The sequence below is a fragment of the Tachysurus vachellii genome, chromosome 26 (assembly GCF_030014155.1).
Source record: "Tachysurus vachellii isolate PV-2020 chromosome 26, HZAU_Pvac_v1, whole genome shotgun sequence".
Classification (NCBI taxonomy): Eukaryota; Metazoa; Chordata; class Actinopteri; order Siluriformes; family Bagridae; genus Tachysurus; species Tachysurus vachellii.
Window position 1 is genome coordinate 12073743 of NC_083485.1, and position 19692 is coordinate 12093434.

The 19692-nt window shown below is 37.7% G+C and overlaps 2 protein-coding genes across 2 annotated transcripts in view; both read left to right on the forward strand.

The window, feature by feature from the left end:
• The first annotated feature begins 1359 nt into the window (after positions 1–1359).
• Positions 1360–5883, forward strand: exosc2 (exosome component 2). The gene is made up of 9 exons (XM_060863250.1): positions 1360–1565; positions 2483–2584; positions 2713–2758; positions 2860–2949; positions 3558–3623; positions 3718–3786; positions 4352–4528; positions 4641–4769; positions 4901–5883. The coding sequence occupies exons 1-9, from the start codon at positions 1441–1443 to the stop codon at positions 4979–4981; spliced, it is 885 nt and encodes a 294-aa protein (XP_060719233.1). The 5' UTR covers positions 1360–1440; the 3' UTR covers positions 4982–5883.
• Positions 5884–8134: 2251 nt separating this feature from the next.
• Positions 8135–19692, forward strand: part of abl1 (c-abl oncogene 1, non-receptor tyrosine kinase) — a 31320-nt gene continuing 19762 nt past the window's right edge. Inside the window, exon 1 of the mRNA XM_060862711.1 lies at positions 8135–9757. Within this exon, the coding sequence (XP_060718694.1) occupies positions 9622–9757 (136 nt within the window). The 5' untranslated portion in view covers positions 8135–9621. The remainder of the gene's footprint in view (positions 9758–19692) is intronic.

A 19692-nucleotide genomic window follows, 5' to 3' on the forward strand; every position in this document is an offset into this window, starting at 1 on the left:
AACATAATGTACAAGCTTAGTTAAGCTCTGTGTAATCTTTATAGGAGTAAGTGTAAGAGAAACTAATGATTTCTGGAACACAATTAGAAATAACAGAGCTTGATTGTGCTCTACGGGAGAAAGGACTGAATAAACAACAACAACAAAAATAAACTAATAAAATACCTAAAAGTTAAGAATTAAACAATGTGAAAAATTTAGAACATTTGATATTATTGTTATTGGCTTTTAAATGCCAATAGTTGAGGAAGACCCAATGTAAAATAGCATAGCATAGATATACTTAGCATAGACATAAAGTATAGAAAAAGCAAGTGTGAAAAAAGCCCTTAAAATAGAAGAATGTGAAGAAATGCTCTCTAGGATGCTGCTATGTCAGAATACATGATGGACTCTACTGCATTACACCTGTCCCTGACAAGGTGTAGAATTGAATAGGTCGAGATTTCAACTTAGCTCCTTTTCTACCCTTCTATCCTTGAAAAAGCAACACTCAGTTATTTGGCTCAACAAAGAGCCCCAAAATGCACTGCATTTAACTGCATTTAGAATGTTTAGGAATAAAAGGAATTGTTGTTCAGATTTAAACAGTGTAGATCATAGTTAATGGTTGGTTTAAGTTCATAAACGTGTGTGTATTGGTGGTATAGAGAATGTATTTTATACATATATGAAAAAAAATTATATATGTATATATGTACATATATTCTTTCCACAAGCCAACAGACTCCTTAATAACTGAACAGAACTGTACTGAGCACAACACACACACACACACATAAACTGTATGGACTGCACAGACCTACACCAAATACACGCTCTTCCATTATACAATTATACATCCATCAAACTGTGTGCATGCTGTTTAGCACACTGTTTTTGCTCTTTGCACATGCTGTCTCACATTTCAGTTGATTGCTGTTTTGCACAATCCTTTACAACACCTCATGTAACTGCTGCTATAACATTAATGTGTTCATTCCAGTATTTCTGCACACGTAATATTGACTGAACATACAGTATTTACACTGGTCGGTGCTGTTTTTGTGTATTGTCTTGTAATTTTTGTCCTGCGCTGTCTCTTTGTCTTATCTGTCTTGTCCTGCACTGTTTACACCAGGTCACTTTATGTATCTAGGATTGCACTTTACTTTGATGCACTTTATGTATCTAGGACTTCTTACTAAGTCCTTATAGCTCTGTCTGTGTTTTCTGTAGCACCATGATCCTGTAGCACCATGAACAGCTATACATGGTTGAAATGACAATAAAAGCTTCTAAACTTGACTTGACTTTACTTGAAAACTCAAAGCACTAACTCATACGTGTGACATGGATTTCTCCCAATCTGGCAACCTTAGACAGATCTCACAGCACATAGATGGCGGTATTTGTGATAGAAAACTCGGCCATTTTAGTGTAAGTTCACATGGTTCAGGCATGGCGATGGAGATGAGATTGCCTGTGAGAAGAGAAACGTCTCTGCCGGCTTCTCATTCCAGTTCGGACGTTCAGCATCTGGTTGTTCCGGGGGATGTGATCACATCAGACACCGGGTTTATGAGGTAAATAAGACAGTGTAGTGTTGTGTAGTAAAGTTCACTACAGTGACATCACTTATGAATGAAGCTTAGCCGGATGCTAGGCTACTGTTTATGCTAACTTTGTTTACTAAAAGATCTGTCATCCTAATAAGCGTCATGTCTGACCAACTGATACTTATTTTTTGTGGATTTATACTTCTTTATTGTACATTGGTTGTACATCGTAACTTCCTCCATCATTTTTTATGTACCATGTTTTACAGATGTTTACATATATATTTGATATATTACATATTGTACACATGTTTACACAACTGCTACTCTATCTATCTATCTATCTATCTATCTATCTATCTATCTATCTATCTATCTATTCTCTTTCTTTCTTTCTTTCTTTCTTTCTTTCTTTCTGTACCTGTATAAGACATTACGTCTAGAAAACACAAACCCAGGTTCATGCCATGCTTTGCTTTTCTAATTTTTTAATTAAGGGTGTGCAAACTTGCACTCAACTCTATGACCTTGTTTACACCTGGTATTTGTCATCAGGTGCTCAAGTTGTAAATAGAAACTGGACCAATTGTTTTTAGACTTTTTTCATTGTGTCACTTGATGCACAAAACCAGTGTTTTTAAGCAGATCTCTTTTTTCTCTCTCTCTCTCTTTCCTCTCTCTTTATTTCATGTAAAACTTCACTTATATCACCTCATCATCTCGAGTCAAAATATAAAATGACTAGTAGTACCGGTGTGTTTGTTTGTGTGTAGGTGTCTGGGGAATCGACGGACATATCTATTGTGCTTGTTTTCACTTCAGTACTTCAGGATTATTCTTGCTGTCTGTCTGTCCATGTGTCTGTGTCTCTCTTATCTAAACTCTCCAAATCGCTTTTGTTCCTGATTGTTCCTGATTTATCCCTTTTTATTTTTGTTCTTCAGAGGCCATGGTACATACATGGACGATGAAAAACTCACCGCTTCTGTGGCTGGTGAGGTTGAAAGAGTCAACAAACTCATCTGCGTCAGGCCGCTGAAGACGAGGTAAGAACTTTACATTCGTGAGACTGCCTCTTCTCTGAGATCGACCCAACGAGATGATGATTTTAAACACTGTTTAAAATCGTACCATTGTTAAATTTAACATAATGTACTTTTCTTTTTTTTTTGAGATTCAACGGTGAAGTCGGCGATGTGGTTGTTGGTCGGATCACTGAGGTTTGCGAATGTTTAAGATGTAGAAGCATGATTTGCGTTGCCAGTGATAGACTATTTAAGCGGATGAATAAGGATGTTTTCATGTGACTCTTTGACTGTAGGTTCAGCAGAAACGCTGGAAAGTGGAGACGAACTCTCGGCTGGACTCCATATTGCTTTTGTCTTCCGTCAACCTTCCTGGAGGAGAGCTGGTAAGTAAAGAGTAACTACAGGATGTGCTGACTTTACCATGTCAGTACTGGCAACTTCTGTAAATACTAAATACATGACTACTCATGGAAAACTTCATAATATCCTCAGAACCTACTTGTGTTTTCTTTTCTATCCTGTTTAAACCAAACATCTGCCATATAAGTCTGTGTGTAAGTAGAATAGAAACTAAAAGAAATGTTAAAGTAATGTTACTATATGGGGGAATGTGGTAACTTACTGGTTAAGGTGTTGGAGTTTAAATCCCAAGTCCACCAAGCTGCCACTGCTGGGCCCCTTAGTGAGGCCCTTAACCTTAAATGCTCAGTTGTATAAAATTAGATCATCAAGGGTGTCTACCAAATACCTTAAAAATAAATATATATAACCCATTGGAGCCAACATTTTTGAATAAATCGGTACAACCGTATCTTCTGACCAATCAGAGCCGAGGATTCAGCAGCGGTGGTACAAATTAATCAACGTTGCAATATACTTTTGTAGATACTGCTGAGTATTTTTACATAAGGACCTGAGATTGTTTACACTTTGGTCATCTAGGATGTGTAGGATTTCTGTTAAACCTTCATATTAAACGTTACTATTTCAGAGGAGGCGATCAGCAGAGGACGAACTTACCATGAGAGACTATCTTCAGGAAGGGGATCTTATCAGCGTATCCTGACGAACACTACACGTGTATATATAAATCCGTATAAGTGACTTTTAACTTTGTTTATCATCGTATTAACTTCCTTGACTTCTTCAAGGCAGAGGTGCAGTCTGTCTTTTCAGATGGAGCGCTGTCTCTTCATACACGCAGCTTAAAATACGGCAAGGTAGGACGGAAAAACATTACATAATGCATTAGTTCGGTTAAAAGGTACTTCTCATATCCATATTTGCTTGAAGCAGGCAATTGTGTTCTTAGTGTTTCAATATAGCTGCATCCTAAATACCGTACTACACCCCTACTGTACACTATGCACTAAATACTCTACTGTATAGTGTATAACAAGACTAGTCTTTTTTTTAACTAATTGGAAGTGTGACCTCAAGCTCATAATGTGATGTCGCACGATTTAGCAGAATACTGAATATTTTAAAATGTTAATAAATCGCACAGCTTAGACATTATGATGTCTTGTCCACCAGAGTGTCTCAGCCATCTTGAATTTTTTTATTATTATTATGCTCATTCAGCAGCACCTGATAACTCCGCCCCTTCTTGCACTACATGAATGAAGCTACGATTTTTTTTTTTTCTTCCTCAGTTAAAAAAAGCGCATCATCCTCGTCCTGGTTACACACTGGTTACTACAAAATGGTGTAGAATAGTGCATAAGCGTGCGATTTGGGATGCATCTTAAAAACTTTCACATGTTTTTATGTCTTATGTCTTAGCTGGGTCAGGGCGTGTTTGTGCAAGTCTCACCCTCGCTCATCAAGAGACAGAAAACCCATTTCCACAATCTGACATGTGGAGCGTCCATAATACTAGGGAACAATGGTTATATTTGGATTTACCCAACACCGGGGCATCAGGATGAGGAGGCAGGAGGGTATTACACGAGCCTGGCGGTGAGGAAAATGTTGGTTGTAATTGTAATTAGTTGGCTGTTTAAACATTGATTTGTGTAATTTAATCACTTACTGATTAAACATGCTCATTTTTTTCCTATCTGGTTTCCAGCCCATTTCTCTCCCAGACCGGGAAGTCATTTCTAGACTGAGGAACTGTTTACTGGCTCTGGCAGCTCACAAAGTTTTGCTTTATGACACTAGCATTCTCTACTGCTATGAGTCCTCCGTGACACACCAGGTACTGTGAGTTTATACAGATGACAAATATGACTATCGTATCCACCTCATGATGCACTTTAATGAGAATTTATAGCCATTATTTCTATTTAAATCACAATTTCGATTCATTAGATGACCGTCTTTTTGCAGATCAAAGACATCTTGAAACCAGAGATCACGGACGAAATCGTGATGGAGACACGGCAACGACTTCTAGACCAAGAGGGTTAAAATGCTCGCGGTCAACGATGAGAACTGTGAAAAGCGATCTAACAAAAAGGATTCATACCAGTGTTAAAATAAAAAAAATTAAAAAAAAGACTTTTCAACTTCCTGATTAAAAAAAAAAGAACAGGAACTGCATTGTTGTATGTCAAGGCACATGTATTGTTTTTATCTCTGGTTATACAAATAGTGTCCTGTCTCTGAGATTCTTTCTGAGATACAGCTCACAGTCTACATGGTGTCCCAAAGGTCTCCATACCAAAGTGAAATTAAAAACTATTATTTTTTAATTTTTTTTCATAATATTATTCATAAAAAATTTCATACTTGCATACATAGTTTATAGATTTTTTGTTGTTTTTTTTCCCCCAGATAGCTTTTAAGAATAGCATGCTGTAACGGGAAATAAAACAGCTCAAAGATCATATAAAGAAACAGATTCAAAATGCAGTTACACGTGTAAGTTCAGCGTGAGCTTTTAAGACGACTCCTCGTGTGTGTTTACGAAGAAATGACAGTATTTTAATGTCCCCTATGTATGGAGATGAGCTCTGGGACACTTTGTACACCTTGTACAGGCATTTTATTTATTTATTTTTTTTTTAATTAATGCTGCCTAAACTGAAGGAAAACTTTAGTAATGTCCAACGCAGTGTCTGTCCTGTGAATCTGTAACATATCTGTCTCAGACAATAACTTTGACATGTCTCCTCTGTACTATGAACAGAACTCGATTACTTCAAAACTTTATCATGAGTGTCAAAGGGCAGGTGTAGAATTATCAATAAATATTTCAAAATGTGTGCCAAAATGACATGAAGTTTAAATCTACCACCGTAATCTGAATTTATAGAGTTTAATCTTTCTCTTTTTCGCACAAGGGACGATACTAAGGACGTTTCTATTATGATACAAAGTTCTGCTAAGAAACGATCCAATCGCGTTTAGAAATAAATCCTGGAAAATCTTTTTTGTTGAATGTCTACAGACATGAAATTAAGACTTATTTAATTATTGTGTTTGTTATATTTTTTATATTATTAGATTATATAACATTACTCAAACCTTCAGTAATTAAAAAAGAAAAAGAAAAAAATGAATGGCACTTCTTAACCTCGTTAACATTTTTCCCTTATGCTGATTTATTTGGAGAATTCATTTGAGCGTTCTACAAAAATGTCACGTATGTATTATGTTGATGGATGGAATTAAAACTTTCCTTCTTTTCTCAGTGTAGGCATGTCGACATTTTTGGCTGTAGTAATTGCACACAGTCTCCACACCAAGACATGAACACACATGCAGTAGACAGATTAAATCAAATCTACTGCAGTAATATCCTCTATTATTCCTAGCAGTATCTCTGAAATCCTAGTAAATAGTAAGGGCATAACCATTTCCGAAACTGTACAGTGACGTACAAAGGGATAAATGTTCATAAAATACAACATTTGATGCCGAATATTCAAACATTTAAAGTGTCATGTAATGTTCAATGTTTAGTTTTGAGGTTTTTTTCTGTATTGAACTGTTTGCAGTTTTTTCACCAATGTAAACTATCAGTCAGGATTAATTTAGACTGATTTTTGTGAATCTTGAATGTTCTTGATACTGTAGAACTGACAGGAGTGTTGTAACCTTTTATAACTTATCATTTATTATGGTTTGTTTTTAAACTGTACAAACAAAGATAAATTGGCATTTATTAAATGATGTTCTAAAGAAAAAAGTGGCTCTCGTGCTGTAGAGGGATTTATTTTACTGGCATTTATACCAAGTTCTTCTATAGTTGTCTCTCCATGGCACATAAAGGAATCCTGGGGACATTCAACAACTTTGGGTCTTCTACAGTCAAAGTTAGGTGAAAAAACACTGAGTATAAAAACATTTTCTTCTCCATGTATCGAAAATGATCCATCACTAGTCGTCACTTTACACAGGATTTTGTATAGTTGTATTCAATAGTTATATGATTAATAATGTGATTTATATAGTTATATTTGGTTTGTATGCCTTTTTTAGTTTATGAGATGGAGAAAGATACACAGTGCTTTACGCATAGACGAAAGAACAGCAAACACCCACAAGGGGGCAGTGTTTACTTTATCCTGCTAGTACGACTGCCCTCTAGTGGTAACAATTCACAGTCAGAATGTTTACAAGATTTACACAAAATAAATTGCCCAAACATCCACACACTAGTTAAATAGTGTTGATCACAAAATACCGTGTGACATAAAATATTAAAATATGGCGTTTATTTTGAATTACAATAGTCACTACAATACTAGTGTTCACGTTAACAAATTCTAATATAAATTCTATTGAATAGAAAATTATTTTTATTTTATTTCTATATACATACATACATATATATATATATATATATATATATATATATATATATATATATATATATATATATATATATATACACATATTATTTAATTTATAAATCATTTAATAATTTATTATTATATAATAAAATCATTAGTATTATTAAATAATGTTTAATAATACATTAAATAAGAAAGTTTTTATATAAAGTAAATAATAATAATGTATATGTATATATATATAAAAACTTTCTTATTTAATTTATTATTATTATTATTAAATAAATACTAATTATTATTAATTTTTTTTAAATAATAAATAAAAAAGAAAGCTTTATACACATATATATATATATATATATATATATATATATATATATATATATATATATATATATATATATATATACACATATACGTATATATGTGTATATATATATATATATATATATATATATATATATATAGTAAATAATAATGCATTTATTATTATTAAATAAAATAATTATTATTTAATATTTTTAATTAATAAATTAAAAAGAAAGCTTTATTATTAAATTTCCTAGGGATTCTTTTCTCATTATTTTTCATTGTGTATTTATTTATTTATTTATTTATTATTCTTTTACTGTTGTAACTGTGTGTGGTTCGTGTAAATTCCTGTTGGCAAAAAAAAAAATGTTCACGTTAACAAATTCTATCATCAATTCTATTGAACTCTATTATCGCATATATCATTGCTATGTTAGGTTATCATTTTGTTGACGGAAGAAACGGACGTCATGACGTCAGACGCAAATCTCCTTAGGAACCAGCCCACCTTGCGTATGGAAATATGGCGGCCCCTGCGTCGACGACTACTCGGTAGTTCTTTAGTCCTCAAAACACGTTTAACACTAAGAGATAGTGAAAATCATTAACGGGGTTCATATTAGGGATGTGAGCCTCACCGCTGCGGTTGGTTTGTTTAGTAAAACAACCTGTCAGCACTTTGGTAAACTGGATAAAAGTCAGGTTGAGTAGCTGAGCTGAAGTGCCTCAGGTCCGGGTGTAACGTTATCTGGAGCCCCAGGAGGGAGAAAAGCTTGGATACGGAAGTCAAAGACGAGGACTTTGTCATGTGAAGTGTGTGAAACGTGTTAACAATGAGCTCGGGATGACTTCAGTCTTAGTTTATTGTGCTCACGACTCGTTTGGAAAACTTGCCAACTAAGTTAACTAGCTGTTGTTGACTAGCTAACTAGCGAGAGAAGCTGAGGCGAGGTTCTGTTAGCTAGTCGATGCTAAAACACCTTTAAACATTAAACTGTAACTTTTATTAGGTGAGTACTGATATGTCAAGTTATATAACGTTACAGTTATAGCAGAGCAGGTAGACACTTTGACTTATACGTTTGACTTATACGTTTATAATTTGCACAAAGAATTCATTATTATTATTAATTATTATTCTAACAACATTGTTGATGTTGACCTGCACTAATTAATGTTCAGTGTGAACTGATAACATTCCTTTCATTTTATTAGGTAACAAACAAATAAATTAAAACCCTCGTCTTATAATCGTTTAGTGCTTGTATTTATGTTATATTTAAATTTTTTTTTAAATGCCAATTTAAATATAAAATCTTATCTATTTCCATAACACAGGAATACACTACTTTTCTTAAACTGATGCAATTTTCAGTACATTTTGTACTGACAGTAACCAAATCGTCGATGTAGTTTCCTTTATTATTAACTAAATGTTCTCAGGTTAAATCATTAATCAAGCTTGACAGAAATTATGCTTCTTTACCAGGTTGTTATACGCGCCTTACGCACTACTAGGCACCCGGATGCTTTAATCGTGTCATGTTAGTTTTTAAGCTTGATTGTTATTGGTTTTGAGGAATGCTGTGGTTCGAGCTGTCGTTTCTAAACACAGAATGTAGCTTTACGTCCACTTTCTGTAACCGTATTCCGTAGCGAGATGATTTGATTGTACAAATTACTTCTCGACCACCTGAGTGTGGTAACGTCTAAAAAAAAAAAAAAAAAAAGCTCTCTCAGCTACTCGATTCATGACACAAATAACGCAACCGGCGACTATCCGTGTCAGCCTTGTCGCTGTGCTGGACAGGGAAAAGAGACACAATTTGGGATTTGGGATCTGGAGGTTACATAATCACGAGCCACACTGACAAAGTGTGCTCCTTGAAGTGGTCTTCACTACAGAGAGGCTCCCTTTGAGTCTGTTTCGATCCAACGCTGTGATATCGCAATCGTAATCGATTGTGATTCCCGGCTTCGGCCTGGCATCCTGCCCTTATGGGGCAGCAGCCAGGGAAGTTTGTTGGCGACCAACGGAGGCCGAGTCTGCCTACTCTGAACTTCATCAAGAGCAGTGGGAAGAGGGATTCGTCACGCCATGGACCTCTGCCCTGCAACGTGTTTGCCGTTCATGGTAAGGAAGTTGAGCTTTAGTTCCTGATTTTGGTTCCTTTTGGCATTTGGAGTTCTGCATTTATTTTGGACATCATGCAACAGGAGAATAGGAAGTCAGGGTTTAGGTCATCGCTCATTAGCATCATTAGTATCATCAGCATTTATTTTATCTAAGGTTGATTGAAGTTTTGATACTAAAACCTCTTGACACTTTTCCTGACAGTTGTTTGCTGTAAATCAGTGGGAACTAGAGCTGTGTAAGGAGTAAAAGATGACATCCTGAGGTGGTGTTTTTCACTTACAGCACAGCCAAGAGTTACAGTTATTCATTTATTCATGAATGGCGCATCATTAACCCGGCATAAACATCATTCCCTTTCAAGCTTCTCTTTGTTTCTCTTTCGACTTGTCATGTTACAAGATATAAAATAAGTTACAAAGCACAGAGTCTGGAGATTTCATTTCCTTTGACATGGTCAGTATTAGTCTTTGTTTATGTAACTCATCCACCATACAAGAAAAGTAAGGGAGTTGTTGCTATAGAAACCATAATCTAGTAGCATTGACCTGTTAATTGAATTGTACTTGGGACTAATGTCAGAGCTGTTGCTATAAAGATTGATTCAACACCATCTGACCAATCAGATTTGAGAATTCATTCTATATATAAGAAAAGATCCGTAACTGTTAAACAGCGTGGTTTGGCGAAGATACGCAAAGTGATAGAAAAACAGGAACCTCTCCGATTAACCTAAAAAGGATTGACGGTATTTAAGTCAAGTCAAGAGTCAAGAAGCTTTTATTGTCATTTCAACCATATATAGCTGTTGCAGTACATAGTGAAATGAGACAACGTTTCTCCAGGATCAAGGTGCTACATAAAACAGGGCTAAAGACTTGTAAGTAGTCTTAGCCACATAAAGTGCAACTGTGCAACCTGGTGCAAACAGTGCAGGACAAGACAGACAAGACAGTGCAGGACAAAAGACAGTGCAGGACAAGAGACAGTGCAGGACAAGAGACAGTGCAGGACAATACAGTGCAGGACAAGAGACAGTGCAGACACAAAGTTACAAGACAATACAAAAAGTACAAAAAATGCAGTACACAAAAGACAATAAATAGTAAACAGTAACAGAAACAGCGCCGACCGACCAGTGTTAATACTGTATGTGAATACTGAATGTTCAAACAATATTTCGTGCAGTAACATTAGAATGAACACAGTTTCTTAGCAGCAGGTCCTTGGGATAATATTTATGTCACTCAGGATAAACAGTGTGAAAAAAAAAATCCTCACACTCTTTCCCTGATTGCCTTTACATCCTGCTCTGAGATGTCCATCTACAGTTCACTGTGGCATGTATGGTTGATAACAGGGTCAGTGCTGACACCTCTGTTTTGTTCAGGACGTACGTCGTGCACGGCTGTCCTCAGCAGTTCCTTCCCATAACATATCATTGTCAAGGCAGGCAGAAAGATGTCAGATCTGCAGATCCGCTCTTGCGCAACCCGAGGCCTATGACTCGCGGGTGGTTTGGCAGACAAAAACTCCTGCCAGCTGCCGGTAAGCCGAGAGCGAGCAGCAGTTCTTGTAAAGTGGTATTAGGGTCAACGGGGTTATTTGCGCTGTCTTTCAGAGCTGTTTCCCGATCGGTTCGGCTCTTTTGTCAGGAGATTCAAGCTCTTGAGTAAAAGCATTATTGCTACAGCATTTGGATTGAGACTCTTCGTGGCTGGAGTTGTCTCTCACCGAGCAGGTTCACACTCCATACACACTGCACTGAGGCAAGCAAAGACCTGTCTGGCTGCACCGTTGCATCCGCCAAAACACTCGAACGCACAGTTTCATTTACAAGTCAAAGGTGTACAGTAAGATTATCTGCATGTGTGTGTACACTCTCTACCTGTCTGTGGCGTTTCTGTAAAGGATCCGTTAGTTACGCCTTCAAGTATTTTGGTGTGTGCGTGTAGAAGAATTATTCTCATTTTGAATTATTTGAATGAACTATTTTTCTGGAGAAATTTCAGCTAAAGATTCTGAAATAAAAGATGTAATAAACAGGTAATAAACACATTTATTATCAAAGCATGTATTTGAATATAAACAATTCGATATAAATTTTCATCAGATTCATGTAAAAAAAAAATCACATGGGAAGAAAACACTTCTGCATCTTGTGTATGCTTGGAAAAGCACTTTCTCGCAGTTTTAACGGATCAATATTTCCTCTCAAACATTTTTAGCACCTAATGCACACATTTAAGATTTAGGGCAGCATTGTGGCTTAGTGGTTAGCAGAACGTTTGCCTGTTCTCTCACAGCTTCAGGCGGTTTCCTTTGGGTCCACCGGTTTCCTCCCCAGTCCAAACACATGTAGGATAAGCGCTACAGAAACTTGATGGATTGATTCCAATTTTTTTCATTAGAATGCACTGGCCAATAATGTTATTCTATTATAAATTCACCTTATTTTTAACATGCTGTATATTTGTATTGTATAAACTACAGAAGATGAAGATTGTGTGTCTTTATTGGTTCCCAGGTCATCAGTAATGTGATTGACGAGTTAGTAAGCAGGTTAGATTTAATCACATGTCCCTGAGCTGATGATTTGTTCGCCGCTGATTATAGATCTCTTCATCAAACTTAACGATCTCAGACTGGTTAGTAACCATCGACAGTTCTGTGTTATTGACCTGAATATTGCATTTCTGCTCCTTCGTAGGATAATTATGCAGTCATTTAAAGGTGCATTAGGTAAGATTCGTCTTTTTTTTCCCTTCATGGTTAGTTCTTTGACATTAAAGTGCGATTGACATTACATTGATTTCTATTTAGTACATATGCATGTTAGGGTTTGTCAGCGTGGAGTTGACATCCATGGTCCATGACATCTTTTTTCACTAGACCTCTAGTTCTCTAGTTCTTTATTTGGAATCTCTCCTGGTAAAAAATTGCGATCCTCATCTGGAATCGTTGGTGTAATTTGCATTCCATAACGTTCACAGAACAGCTGATGTCAGCTGATAAGATGTGAGGTTGTTTCTAGGTGCACCAGATCTAAGCCTTCACTTATGGCACCAGGGCCACCAGGGGGCCTCGTAAGAATGCAGGATTTATTCATTCCAATCGAATTAATTAATTTATTTACTTGCTTATTACTTTGACAGTATGTCCAGTTGATATTGAGAATCATCGTACTGTTCCTGGTATTCATGTCAAAATTCTGCTAGCATGACATCCCTTGTCCTGGGCAAATACTGATTGGTTATGGATGTCGATGTTTAAAAGTTTCAGAATATTTTTTTTTTTCGCTACCGTTTTGTTGTAATGAACTTCACCTCATGTTAGCTTCAGAACCAGATTCCCCTCCAGACCAACAGCTGTTCTGAACATGTATGAACCGTGGCGGAGTGGACCGTGGCGTTTTTCAGTCTGCCCCCATCCCCCCCCCCCACCCCCCTTTTTTCGTCTTGGCTGGAACTCATGGAATCTGTACAGTCTAGACACCAAAGCTCTCACCCCATGATTCCTTTGGGTCTCGAAGACATGGGTTTGTTTTCAGCTTCAGGGATTGAGATGCAGGTGCCTCAGCCTGGTAATTTTCGACCAGCTGTTAAGCCACAGAGACTCTTTTTGTTGTCCAGCTTCTGCTATTTACACTGGATGTGCGCCGCATGGAGTTCTTTTGACTTTTGGAAATGTCATGCAGCCATGTGTACATACATGTGTTTCTCACAGACGAGCTGGATGACGAAATCAAAGGCGCTCACTTTTTGTTGAAGCTCCGGAGGTCTGTAATAGTCCTCGCTATATATATTATATGAGTGCCTTATAAATGTTAGTAATCGGTATTAGCAAACATGAGCTCCAATGTCTTTGCTATTTTGAGTCGCTAAATTTTTCCATGGTTCAGTCTAGGCCATCTAAATGTGCCCTTAGTGACACTCCTGAGCCAGATCAACTCGGCGAAGCCTTTGCTGAATCGAGACCATTAGTTCCCCCCCTGAGTGTCAATGACTTACTGATTAATCTCTTGCCTTAAGAATATCTCTTGTATCTCCTGTGTGTACGTGCAGGATCCATAACCAAGCACTTCAACACATTTCTCTGTACTGAGAACTCCAGCTCCAGACTAATGTAGTAAAAGTTTCGTCTACTTTCGCTTTCTCCAAGGTTTATATCAGAAATTCTTTCTTCCCACATCCGTAGTGCAACAGTACAGAGTTCAAGTATGAATGTTGATGATGTCATAACTGTGGGGGGAAAAAGGGATCATATTTGGCAGGAGGGATGGCATACTCTCTCTCTCTCTTCTAGACGCTACACTAGACAATCTTCTCCTATGTGGAAGAGGGCAAATAGCTAAAGATGTCAGAAAGTATAAGAATGTAAACACACACATACAGTACTACAGATACAGACCTTCAAGATTAGATTAGCTAAAGCAAAAATCCTTGAGTACTCTTAAGATATTCACCCACACTTTAACTCAAAGCATTTAATCACCATGCTTGTACGTCTACAGAACTCGAACCTAACAAAGGGTTCACCAGAGTTTTCATTAAAACCTGATATCCGTGGTTTTGGGGAATATAATACACATTAACCCCGGCGATGACAAACTTGGGAACGCTAATGGATACAGATGTGAATGTCTTACTGACCCTGTGATACACTGAGCGTCTGATGTTTCCAAATCCAGTGAGAGGGTTCGTGCACAAGGGTGTGTGTGTGTGTGTGTGCACGAGAGCAGAGCTCAAAGAATACAGCTTGTTTTGAAGGAATAGTTGAGCACGGGGCAAGCCACAGCAGCAGAGTCAGGAATGTGACCTCCTGTGCATTCCTCTTAAGTGTCTCTCTCTCGCACTCTCTCTCTCGCTCTCTCTCTCTCTCTCTCTCGCTCTTTTTTTGCTATCTCCTCCTTTCTAGTTCGGTCTCTCTGACACTGGTCTGCGAATATATACGTATTTAAGCATTTGTAGTATATTCACATTTCCTTGAAGAACTGATAAAGTTTATAGCTGAATATTTCTCTAGTGTTGGAGATCTCTCTCTCTCTCTCTCTCTCTCTCTCTCTCTCTCTCTCCCATTCTCTCTCTCTCCCTCTCTCTTTCTCTCTCTCTCCCATTCTCTTTCTCGCTCTCTCTCTCGCGCTCTCTCTCTCGCTCTCTCTCTCTTTCTTTCACTCTCTCTCTCTCTCTGTGTGGGGGGCAGTAAGACGTAAGTAATAGAAAGTCGAAGGTTACGTAGAAATAAACCAGGATTTCACACCGTCATAACGAAGAAGTGAGGATGCAGGACGACCTGAAAGCAGCAGGAACAACAGAGAACAACAACGTACATCTCTGTTCTTACACCTCATGCTAAATCTAATAAACAAAGCAGGGACATGTATCTAAACCATTTAGTTTAAATCAGAACCGTGGAGCTCGTGTCTGGTCAGACAAAACCTAAGTATAACTCCGTAGTAATCATTCAGCTGGTCATGTTTGCGATAGAAGAACCCACGAAACACCATCATGCCTTCAGAGAAGTTCAGAAGGCTAAGCTTCATGATGTGGGGCTTCTTTTCTCTGCCAACAGTACCGGAGAGTATACTTTATCAAAGGAAACATGAACCGAGTGATGAATTTAATTTCCTTAGCCAAAAAAGCTGAAGAGAAGATGGATGTTTCAACAAGACAATGAGCTCAAGAAGACTCATGGCCCAGCCGATTTGAAACAGAGTCCATCAAAGAGAACTTGCATAACCTTGGGACACAGTTCGAAATTAATCCCCAATGCTGCAAAAAGATAATTCCATCCTACCATAGAAGTTTTGGAAAGAAGAACTAATGTACAATCAGTTACAACAAATATATATTTATCTTATTAGGCCATCCTTAAAAATATCCTTGTTTGCCGTAACCCGACCGACCCTGTCAATTTAGGACCGACTCAAATTATTATTTTTTTGCTTCAAGTCCGACCGACTTGCCGGTTGTAAATTTGCGTTAAGACGTCAGTGACGTCACGATATGCTAATTTGTTTAAAGTCATACCTACGTAATCATCACCAAAATTGTACTTTTTTTTTTTACATCGAAACTTTTGAAAAAAAAATATAGACCTATCTACCGACCAATATAGACCTATCTTTTTTTTTTTTTTACTGTTACTGCAAACCAAAATATTTTTAAGGATGGCCTTAAGTTTATTTTTTTTGTTCAAATTTATAAGTATTGTATAAGTTAAAATACATTATTTGTGACTCGGTCGATATATAATTACTAGATCAGTACTAAATTAAATTTTCTTATTATTTTTTTAAATGAAATAATTTTCCTGTTGAGTTATTTAATATGAGATATTCAATTCGAATTCTGAACAATGTTGGATATTACGCTTTATACCACAGAATTTATTTATTTTTTTGGTCCAGGCTGACCAGCATGAAAACGTTCATACGAATTGCATTAACCGTCTTAAATACGAAGCCCGTCCTCTATAAAATATGTTTCTGAAACGACAGTTTAGGCATCGAAACGATGAAAAACCTCCAAGCTTGCCTGCTGCATTTCCAGTGCGTCTCCCCAGCACAGTGTGTTGTAAGCAGAGTCGCCAGGCTTCAGCTGGATTTATTTAACTCGAATACACTCTCCTGAATAGAAAGAGAGAGAGAGAGAGAGAGAGAGAGAGAGAGAGAGCATGCGTTCAGTGCTGTAGTTATTACACAGTTCTCTGCTCCTCTGGCCTCTGCTGTCTCTGCCAACACAACATCTGCAGGACATCTCAGCATTGTCCTGCACATATAAAGCGTCTCATTGCCTCTTTTTGGGCGTCGTTTTAAAATTTCTGTCTGTAAAAAGACACATGGTGTGTCGTTTTACATCCTAAATTTTAAACAATGACCAATTATACAATCCTGTCACGTCATTTCATATGAGACGAGTTAGTTGCAGTTCCATTAGCACTTTTCAGTCATTTAGGTTTGTATTTTTTCTGATTATGCAAATAGGTCCTGGATTTATTAACCATGTGATTAGGGTTTATTTGGAGATTCAAAAGGGAATTAAATAGTTTTAGATCAATAGATGGATTAAATTATCTATCTGTATCATTGTACACATCTCTCAACGATAATTTGTGTAGGACCTCCATGTGCTGTCCTTGAGGCATGGACTCAGCAAGACCTATTAAGGTGTGCTGTGGTATCTGGCACCGAGCCGCTAGCAGCAGATTCCTGCATGTTGTGAGGTGGGGCTTCCATGGATCAGACTTTTTTTTTCTTTTCTCCAGCACATCCCACAGAATGCTCAATCTAATTGATATCTGGGAAATTTGGAGGCCAAGTCAACACCTTGAACTTTTTGTCATGTTCCTCAAACCGTTCCTGCTTAAAGAGGACGCTGCCAGTAAGAAATAGTGTCGCCATGGAGAAGTGTAGTGTACTTGGTTTGCAGCAGTGTTTATGTAGGTGGTACGTTTCAAAATAACATCTAAACTTATGCCAAGACCCAAGGTTTCCCAGCAGAGAACATTATCCAAAGCATCCCACTGCCTCCACTGGCTTGCCTTATTCCCATAGTCCATGGTGCCATCTCTTCCCCAGTTTCATCATGTTCTGTTGCTCCATGGTCCAGTTCTTACACTCACTTGCCCACTGTAGGGAATTTCAGCAGGGATCAAGGGTCAGTGTTTGCCACTTCACCCGTTTTAATGTTTTATTATTATTACAAGAAGTTGATATTTTTTGTTAAAAACTAGAGCCAAAAATGACTCCCGCACAAATTTGTGCTCGTGCTAGAAATCCCCACAGAGCAGGTAATGCCTTTCTACAGACCTGCAGTTTTGCAAGCATAACATTTGTGTTCTAAAGAGATGCTATCAAGGCACTAGCTGGTTTGAATCTTTTCCTAGGTAGAGTTTCTCCCAAGATATGCTTCTAATTTAGCCGAACGATTCCTTTTGTTTATTTACCACTGTGTTCAGTTCTTTAAAGCTATAATGGAGTTCATCTCAAGCGTTAGCGTTCAAGGCTATCTTATCCGTCCCCTCTGTGTGTTAGTGTTTCTGGGAAACCGGTCCTGCATGTTGGGGCCCAGCTCTTCATTCTGACTTTATCTTTGCTTTGGATCCCACTTCTTAATTTCTTCCATGTGACTGTGTTTGGTTTTGTCATGTCACCCACGCAGCGATTTGGAAACAATAGCCTTTGTAAATTCTAAAGCTGGGCCAAAAGGATAAGAGATATCAAAGAAGATGAATAGCCTGCAGTGTTGTGTAATATCTGTAACTATGTGATACAGCGTGAGGGCCATATCGATCTAGCAATCTGTTTTCCACTACGTTCCAAACCAGGCGTTTAACGTCTCGTGCGGCTCTTTTGCTAAAGTATTGATTCGAATGCCGTTACAATCAGCATTGCGCAGATTAACGTATAAATCAGACCACTAGTTAAGAGGTTTCAAAGAAACGGTTGAGGAAAATCTACAAAGGCAGCTGATAGATTTATGTCGAATGATATTTGTTGCAAAACAGCTGCAAGATCGCAGTCTGCGAGGGCATGAACATGTATCATCCTTAAGGCTGCTATAGATCTTGAACTAAATATGACGTGATGGTGAACTGGTTTGAATTGGTCAGTCAATCTGTTTGTTTTTTTTCTGTACTCTGACTTAATTTCACTGACAGATTTCATTGACTCGTCTGTTTTTGTAATGAGCGTAACATACATCACTGAAGTTTCTTCAGTGATGAAATGTGCAGTGTTATTTGAGGTGCGGATGTGATTCCAACTGAAACCTGAAGTCAGGGCGGGATATCGTGTGGCACCTCCTCCTTTTTAAATAGCCAATAACAATTATCAATCCCACAGGCCATTGTGGACGGTTAGTTAGGGGCGGGACACCAGATTCTCAAGTACATCGGATTAGACAGAAAATTTGACATCAAAATTGTCATGTCATCAAAAACATTTTATTTCCTAAATGAGAATTTTGACCTTAACACTATCTTGAGATTTTGGTAGTGGAAAATGGATACGTGATTAATCTCTGGAATCGAACCCCTAACCACGGAGCTTTATGGCAAGAGTGCAAACCACCAATCCACTGTGCTTCCTCCAATTAGCTAACTAGCTTTCCGTTATTACATTATATGTGCTTCCACATTTCATCCAATTCACTCAATTTCCAGACAATGTTAACATCAAAGTGGGCAACACACTGGAGCTATTACTCTCCCAATGGGATAGCAAACTAATGGCTTCATGATGTGTCCACCTCTGCTAATATCATTTTTGGCTATATCCTTGACTGCTAATTTGTCCCTGCGTTATTAATTCTTAGCACTTATGGAATGAAGTCACTTTGGCCAATCTCATTGGCTCCATGTTGATTAGCGCTCTGCTTTCTGCCCTTCTTTCATTACACATGCACCATGCTAGTGAGGATCTTGGCACCGAACGAACTTAATCCCTGGCCTGAAATGGCCCAGATGCCCAGACGGAGTTCTGAGAAGGAACCTAGGATAAACACTGTCACATAGCTTGGCTGGTTGCTGTGTGTCTGCTATTTGGGACTAGCCAGCTTTTTCTGCAAGCTGTGCTGGTGTGGAGGAAATGTTCCTAAAACACACTATGAATCATCATGAGCTTTTTGAGGTGTCATGATTTTTTTTATGTGCCTAAAATAACAAAGTGGATTACAAATATATCAGGAAATCATTACATAATTATATCGTCTTGGCAGAGCCAGCATACTGTTTTCTTATTATTTAGCTACAAATTGTTCTGTTTACACGGGAATCAATTTTAAAGCCTCTAAACTCCGCACACGTGGACATCTCTTATAGGAAGAGATCAGTACTCTTGCTGCACGGCAACACGCCATTTTATTATCTTATAAATGCGAAAGCTTTCCTGCTCCTCCTTTCACACACACTTTCTCCATTTAAATATCCTGAAT